The 8,234-nt window shown below is 34.7% G+C and overlaps 2 protein-coding genes across 3 annotated transcripts; one reads left to right on the forward strand and one right to left on the reverse strand.

Moving 5' to 3' along the window:
- The first annotated feature begins 963 nt into the window (after positions 1-963).
- On the forward strand, positions 964-4,572 carry LOC143576930 (uncharacterized). Of its 2 annotated transcripts, none has more exons than XM_077060906.1 (4): positions 964-1,091; positions 2,265-2,809; positions 3,571-3,672; positions 4,377-4,572. In XM_077060906.1, exons 1-3 carry the CDS (start codon positions 1,016-1,018, stop codon positions 3,664-3,666), a joined length of 717 nt encoding a protein of 238 aa, XP_076917021.1. In that variant the 5' UTR covers positions 964-1,015; the 3' UTR covers positions 3,667-3,672; positions 4,377-4,572. The 2 variants fall into 2 exon arrangements, with proteins under 2 accessions (XP_076917021.1, XP_076917020.1); XM_077060905.1 differs by having other exon boundaries at positions 3,571-3,662; positions 4,377-4,570.
- A 397-nt stretch (positions 4,573-4,969) lies between these two features.
- LOC143576932 (membrane protein PM19L-like) lies at positions 4,970-5,585 on the reverse strand. Its single transcript, XM_077060907.1, has 2 exons — positions 5,410-5,585; positions 4,970-5,326 (listed from the first exon to the last, which is right to left on the reverse strand). Exons 1-2 carry the CDS (start codon positions 5,534-5,536, stop codon positions 5,088-5,090), a joined length of 366 nt encoding a protein of 121 aa, XP_076917022.1. The 5' UTR covers positions 5,537-5,585; the 3' UTR covers positions 4,970-5,087.
- Positions 5,586-8,234: the final 2,649 nt, after the last annotated feature.

Below are 8,234 nucleotides of genomic sequence, written 5' to 3' on the forward strand. Positions count from 1 at the left end.
TACCGGTTGAAGAATGGTCCGGCATGGCTACCACCTCACTCGCGTGAGGCTCGTGAACACCACCACGCCCCCTACTGGTTCACGCGTGACATGAGGAGAATGATGGCCGTCATTCGAGTCATTCTTCCTCTTTGACGGTTGGAAACAGTCATATTTCAAAAAAAAAAAAAACTTTATATTATAAATGCATACATAATACAAACCCATTTCAACCATTCTCAAACTATTTCTTAAACTACAAATCCATATTAACCAAAAACAAACCAATTTCAACCATTATCATCTATAATTTAACCATCTATCGTATTGATCCACCTCAATTTTTATAATTTTTTTGTTTTATTTTTTGTTTTAGTTTCGGTACAATAATGTACGTAACCAATACCAACGGAATTTGCGTCGACTTACCGCATTAACGCTTGAAACCGACAACGTCTGGATTTTACCATCACAGAGTTTTATCAACATGTCCCGGCAGAACACATCGAATTAAACACTGATTACAAAAATTGGAGAAGATCTGTTATGGGTATGGAATAATTTAACAAAAATTGATGACGTCTTTCTTGACAGTAATGAACCATTAAGTGAGTTGAATAAAGGTGTTATGTGAAATGGGAAAAAAAATTTGTTTTTAATAATCTTAATTATGTTTTATTGGTAAATAACAGTTCTAACTTAATAATTGACTGGTGACGGTTCCAACTAAAAATTTATTTGTTTTCAATGATCCGCGACTAACAAAATTCTAATGCCATTAATTGCATGTCGTCGGAAAACGTTTTCTTTACTGTAAAACTCATATTTTTCGTTGGAAAACACGTATTGAATCAAATGAAATGACTAGTGAATAAATTTAATAAAGTCACATGGATTGGAAATGAAATGACACTAGTACCCCTAACCCAAGATTCATCCCTATTTTGAAACTTCGAATATTTTTTACACGAGATTCATCATTCATCATCCCGGTGCTTCTAGTTCTAGCCAACAACCACCACCCAATCAATCAATCATGCCTTCAGGTGCTAAGAAACGAAAGGCTGCTGCTGCTAAAAAGAAGAAATCATCCACAACTCAATCTCATCAAGGTATACCCTCCATTCTTTATGCATTTTGATTACTGGGTATGACTCAGTTTCTCTTAAAAATGATTAATTTATTGCTAAAAGTTGACTGAATGTGGATATTAAGTTAAATTCTTTGTGGGTTTTTAATTATCTGTATTGGGTATTCAATTTTTATTTTTATTTTAAATTTGGGTTTATTGTGTTTTCTGGTTTTTTGATGGATCTTGAGATAGATGTGAAATGGGTCTTAGTTATATAGTTTCCTTTGCTACTTGCTATTCTTTATTTGTGTTACTAATATACTACTCTACTCACTTTATTGATGATAGTTACTACTATTATTAATACTAATTAGTCTTGCTTTTAAAAGCTTCTGGTGCTCCTCTGTTGCACTTTTATCCCAAAAGTTGATGTGTGATGCGCGCTTAGGCGTTTCGTTATTAAAAAAATACTAAAATTTGTTAGTAGCTAATATTTTAAGGGAAAATCACCAATCTAACCTACTGACCAAGCATTTTAACAAAAATGATCATGGACTCCATCATTTTACAAGTTTATTTCACCAATAGATTATCGCCGAATATCCAGTTGACGTGGAGAGAAAAAAAAATTATAATTCTTGCCCGAAAAAAAACCAGAAAAAAATAACAATAATATTTTATTGCATCTCGCCAAGTCAATGAGATAATATGGCAAATTCTCACCCTAGCGAGAAAGTATGTGTCACGTCGAAGAGAAATTATGGATTATTCTCGCCCAAGCAAGAATTTGAAAAACCAAAAACTTAAATAGTCAATGTTCATTTTCATGAAAATGAGTTGTCGACTAGTCATATCCGTAATTTTCCCATAATTTAAATTGGTAACTTTTAAACACTAATATATAAAATATTTTCATCATCTCTGATCTGTTAAATAGATGGTTTATTGTACTGAAAGACTTAAACCCATTAATCACTAGATGGTCAAACCGCATTGCTTAATACGTCACATCAGACCACATCACACATCAAACCGCATTGCTGCAGTTGATGTGGTCTCATTTGATTCGTGCATTTTAGAACCAAGGCATGGATCCTACCCTCCCAGACCTTGCAAGTAACTTTGCTATGAGTGTGATTTTACTGTGTACGTTTCTTTGTTTGTTTGTTTATATAGTTTTCATACTAATTTTGAATATAATGACTTATGGCAGGAGAGAATAATAACAATAATGGGAAACTTAATTCTCCAACTTCACAATATCCATCAGTGGAGAAGATAGAAGATAACTCATCTGAAAACAAATCGAAAGATAACGAAAAACCGAAGAATTTTAAAAGCACTAGTTCGAGTTCTAGTGGCAGTTCAGATGACGAGTCTAATATTATTGACAAGAATGTAGTTGTTCTTGAACCCGTGCCTGAAACAATCTCCCCGATTGTTGAACCCGTTAAGCCCGTGGATTCGTTGTTAGATGAAGTGTCACAAGTGTTTGATGAAATACATAATGGGAAGAAGAAAGATTTAGTGGTTTTTAGTGAGACGGTTGTGAAGGATGATTGCTTGACTTCTAGTGTAGTTGTTGAACCCGTTTTTGAAGTAAACGCGGTGGAAAAAGTGGTTTCGGTTGGTGAAGATGGTTGTTTGGTGTTGAAGGATGATGCGGCGTGTTCTACGGGTATAAAAAATGTGAGTTCTGAAGTTAATGGTGCGAGTCGTGTGAATGAAACTGATACGACTGGAGATTATGGAAAACAGGTATATTGTTTATTGTTTGTAAGTGCTATATTTTTGTATTTGTGATCTTTGAATGTATTATGTAGGTCTATAAACAAGCCGAGCTGGCTTGACTTAGCTTGTTTATGTTGATGAGCTGAAATGTTGGGCTCAGGTTGTTTACAAACCGAGCTGAGCGGAGTTGGCTTTTTTATGTTAACGAGCTGACCTGTGGAGGTTGAACTCGGCTTGAATAAAACTTGAGCCAACTCATAGCTCGCCGAGCCCCATCTCGTATATTTTAAATAATTTTATATTTTACACCTGTTAATATATACATAAAAGAAAAAAAATTGTTGATATTAACATGCACATAATGCATAATTAATAAAATACAAAATTTATCAAGTTATATATATATATATATATATATATATATATATATATTAAAATTTGGGTTATATATTTATATATATACATTAAAAATTGGGTTTTATTTAATGAGCCAATTAAAAAAGCCTAACGGGCGAGCCTACAAGCCAAGCTAACTTTGGCTCGGGCTCAGCTTGTTTACATAACGAGCCAACTCTGTGCACACAACCTACTAAATTATTCTTTTAGTAAGAAGAATGTTATTATAATAGCTAATAAGTAATAAGAATATCAAATAGCTTTTCTTATAATACATAAGGCGTAAACTATTTATAAATATCGATAAAATGGACAACACTAAGCTCGTTTCAGTCTGACCCTTTACAAAATGTGATTGTATTTAGAGTATGACTACTTTTGAATATATGCAGGCCCCAGTGGCTTCAACTGCAGTAGCAGTGCAAAGGACGACCACGTGGAAGAGTTGCTGTGGAATATTTGAGTTGTTTTCAGGGTCAGAGAGGTAATTTCAGGTGCATTTTTATTTGCAAGACACGGGTTTGAATTAAATCAGTATTAATATTGATAAAACCATGGATCTGACCTGCATCTTGGATCAGATCAGATCATGAATCCATGACCCATTGCCAACATGTCACCATCATCAATCACATTATGTAATTTTTTCATTTGATCCAAATCTGACGAATAGTATTAGGGGTGTAAATGAGCTTTAACTTATTCAAGCTCGAGCTTTGATTGTAAGTAATTTTTCAGCTCTAGCTCAGCTCCTTTAATTTATTTTTAATATATTTATAAAAAATTTTATATGCACTTATAGTTACTGTATTTATTATAACATAATATAAATTATTTAGTTATTTTTATCATAGTTATATGCATAATAATATATATTATGTAAATATATATTTAATATAGTTAGAAAAATATTATGTAATAGGATTGCGGTCGAGCTTGATAATTAGGCTTGAGTTCTGGCTTGGGCTCGTTTAAGCTCAGCTCGATTCGAGCCTTTAGCGAGCTGGTCTCGAGCAGTTCAAGAGCGGCTCTACTCGTTTACACACCTAGATAACATACTTACTTCAAATCTTGTATAATATTGTCATATCTTATTGTTTAAAGACTATTAAATATATTTTCTAATTACTATGATGGTATGGAGGATTTTGTAGTTTTATTTTGTTCTTGACGTTCTTGTCCATTTGTTTGAATACAGTAACTGAAACTGATCATATCGCGCCATGGGGCTGCTAGTAGGTAGGTAGCTCGACCCACCTCGGTCGTTGTTGGTTTACTTTTTTTTTCTTTCTCATGGTACTAGATTGTATTTCTACTTTTTATATGTTACTGCTCCAACTGAGATTATGGAGTTTTATGTTGTTTCAACCAGCTAGAGATTTATATGGTTCGGTTTGTGCTTTACAAAACCAGGTTTAAATTATGTAAGTTTACGTGTTCATGATTTAACATGTTTCGGCAAACTTTTTTTCGTGCCATCTTTTACTAAAACCAATTATCAAATAACACACAAATCCTTTCCTTTATGATAGATATAAAACAATTCTTTTACCACAGGTACAAATGCATTCGTAACGATTGTCATTAAAATGTTTATAAATCCAAGCACAATATGGACACGAAAACTCTTCAACACACAACAAACAATTAGATCTTGTGACGCTTATCACCCGTAAAGGGCAGCTACGTATACGAGTTGAGTTGCCGAAAGGATGATTGTGAAGGCCTCCATGGTTCTCTGAATTACAAGTAAAAGAACAAATTAATTATTAAACTAGTATTTATGAGATTTTATATTGTTAATCTTCTCACCAAATGCGCATTTCTTCCTTCAAGATCGATTTCTTTCCATGCAAACCTGCATTTAAATCATATTTACACACCTTTGAGTTCAAATGGGAAATATGTATTAATGATCATATTCATACCCCATGGCAAGAACAGTAAGGGCCCATGCAATTAGAGCAGATGATACTGCTGCAGGCCTGCTAGTGGAATCCGAAGAACGATAGTTGTCTAATCCAGCTAGTATCGATGCAATACCAACAACACCCGCGATCAGACTGAAAGTTACGAAGAATCCAGTGGCTTTATTTCCCATCGGGAAATAAATAGGCGAAAAATGAGTGGGCAAATTATATCCAGGACCTGTTTATATCCCACATAAACATTAGTTAGTAATAAATACGAATGCATATGAGGTAAGTAGAAGCTAGAGAGTTAATATGTACCGATGATGAAACCATGGTCAATGGCTTGATTCATCGCCCAACCGCCAATGCCTAAAAGTATAGCATACATGCAAAAGTTAAAGACCATAAGAGGTGACACCACGGATCTCATTTGACCGTTGGCCATTTTTAGGTTTTTTGTTTGTTTCGAAGACAAGAGATCGTCGAATCTTGGTGTGGTATATAGCTTAAGGTTGAGGGGTGTATGTTCTTATATATGATTTGTGCCCATCTAAGTTCTTTTATTTTATTTTTGTTAAATTTTGGGTTCTTTGCTTGTTAAGGATGTTTGTAGCAAAGGGTTTTGTGGGGTTGTAAAGGAGGTCGTATTAGTGTTTCATGCAAGTAAGGCTTTTGCTCAAACATTCTTTGCATTAATTCTCTCTAGAATGATCAAAAAAGTGAGTGTGTTGGCCACTTTTAGTTTCTAGTAAAATATTATGAAAAGAAGTTGGATTATGAAGCTTCACGCTCATGTAAGTGTATATACAAAACTAGTTTATCATCCCGTGTTACGGGGGTTTATTCAAGTTTTTGTTTTAATCGTTTTGCTATTTTTAATTAATTTTATTTTTTAACGTAGTTTTGTTTTAATTTAATACATATATTTTAGTTTGTTATTATATTTTTTAGCGTTTGAGTTTTTTCAATTGAGATGTGTAGGTTTTTTAATTTTTAATGAACAAACATAAACGGACACGAGCATGTTGATTTTTATGAACAAACATGAACACAAGTTATTGTCTAATGAAAAGCGGGCGTTGATGTAGTTGACATTGGTGGGTAGTATCAAAAGTTAACTGGCGATGAAGATGATCGACCAGCAACAGAGAACATGCAAATGAGATCAGTTAAATTAGGGTTTAATGATGAAAGTGTTACCAATAAATGAGATCTTATAACCCATTTGAGGGCTATTAGGTTTTGGTAAGACTCATAACCCGTGGAAATTATTCTTTGATGATTAAAGGGTTATTTCACAAATAAATGAGATGTTATAACCCGTTTATGAGTTATCCGGGTTTGGTGAGATCCATGACCCGCAAAAATTATTGTTTAATTATGAAAGAGTTACATAAATAAATTAGATGTTATAACCCATTTAAATACTATTCGGGTTTGGTGAGACCCATACCCACGGATTCGGGTCAAATGCATGAGAAGCCTCCATTTAGAAATCAAACAATCTGGTGGCTCTAGAGAATGGAGGGAACAACCTAAGAGTGACACGTATGATTTTATGGTAGGCAACTATATAGATATAAAAAATAATAATAAGATGTATTGGTTTTAAATAATCTTAACTATTACATTTTGGTTACTGTCTGTCTCAATTAACGAAATGGCTGGTGACAGTCCCACCTTTTAACATGTTTGCTTCCAACGATCCACGACTAAAAGAAGCATAACTCTATTAGTCTCAAGCTGCCGAAATAACGTTTTTTGCCTGAAAACTCCTTTTTCGCCAGAAAACTCAACCTGAACACCACCTGAATACCACCACTTAAACACCACCACCGACCGACAACCACCACTGCCACATGAACACCACTGTTGACCACCACTACCCGAACTCCACCACCGTTGACCACCACTTTCTGAACACCATCACCAACAGTTTCCACCTGAAAAAGGAGTTTTCTGGTCGGAAATGGTTTTTCGGCGGCCACCACTCTATCACCTTAATAATTGGTTTTTTACTAAAAAAAAAGGTTCCTAAAGGTCCGATCTAAGGGTTCAAAGAGGTTTGGTACAAAATTGTTGAGTTTTTCGGCAAAAAAGAGGTTTTCCGGTGACCGAAGACTAACAGGGATACGCTTCCGTTAGTCGTGGATCATTAGAAGCAAACGTGAAAAAGGTGGGACTATCACCAATCATTTCGTTGTGACATCAACCAAATTGTGATAGTTGAGATTATTTAAAACTAATAATAATAATAATAGTATATCTTAATCTTAAATATATATAAACGAATCTTTTAAAAGCTCTCTGGTTGCTTCTCACCTCCTCTTAAGCCACCAGATTACTCTATTTGTAAATGTAAGTTTCTCATGCATTTAACCCGAATTCACATGTATGGGTCTCACCAAACCCAGATAACCTTTAAACGAATTATAACATCCCATTAAGTTAAAAACTAATCACACCAAATATTTGATATGAAAATCCAATAAAATAGGGATATACTTCCGGTTTAAAAAATATTATTTATAATTAAGAAACAATTTTGTAGTAATTTAAAATAAGTGGGCCACGAGTCTCACTAAACACTGATAGCTTTTAAACGGGTTATAACATCTCATTTATTTGTGAAACTCTTTCATCGTCAAACCCTAAGGGTCTGTTTGGATGGATGGAATTCAAAGGATTTCAATGGAATTGGAATTCAAATTCCATTCCTTAGGGTGTTTGGTTAGATAATAAAAGGATTTGGAATTGGAATTAATTCAAACCAAATCACACACTTAAAAGGAATTCAGATTCCTCCATTGCTTTGAAGGATTTCATGGTAATGTGTTTGAATGCCATAAATAACCCTATGCCTCTACTAACAGACCCAAACTGTCGCCATACTAATCAACACAACCAAGTACCACCCATCACCCACCGCCAACCAACGCAGTAGCCAGGTCACCGCCACCGCCCGTTGCTGCAGCCCCTCCCGTAACCAAGCAACACCGTCGCCATCGACCCCGATGGCAAACGCCCCTTGTAGACGTCACCGAGAATTTCTCCGGCCACCACCAACTTAATTCCGAAATTCCGGCTACCTTCACCAACTTAATTCCGACGAGAAATCTATCACATGATTTCAGATCTATCAC

The sequence above is a fragment of the Bidens hawaiensis genome, unplaced genomic scaffold (genome assembly GCF_021521415.1).
Source record: "Bidens hawaiensis isolate Kalapana, Puna unplaced genomic scaffold, B.hawaiensis_p1.1 tig00028346_1, whole genome shotgun sequence".
Taxonomy (NCBI): domain Eukaryota; kingdom Viridiplantae; phylum Streptophyta; class Magnoliopsida; order Asterales; family Asteraceae; genus Bidens; species Bidens hawaiensis.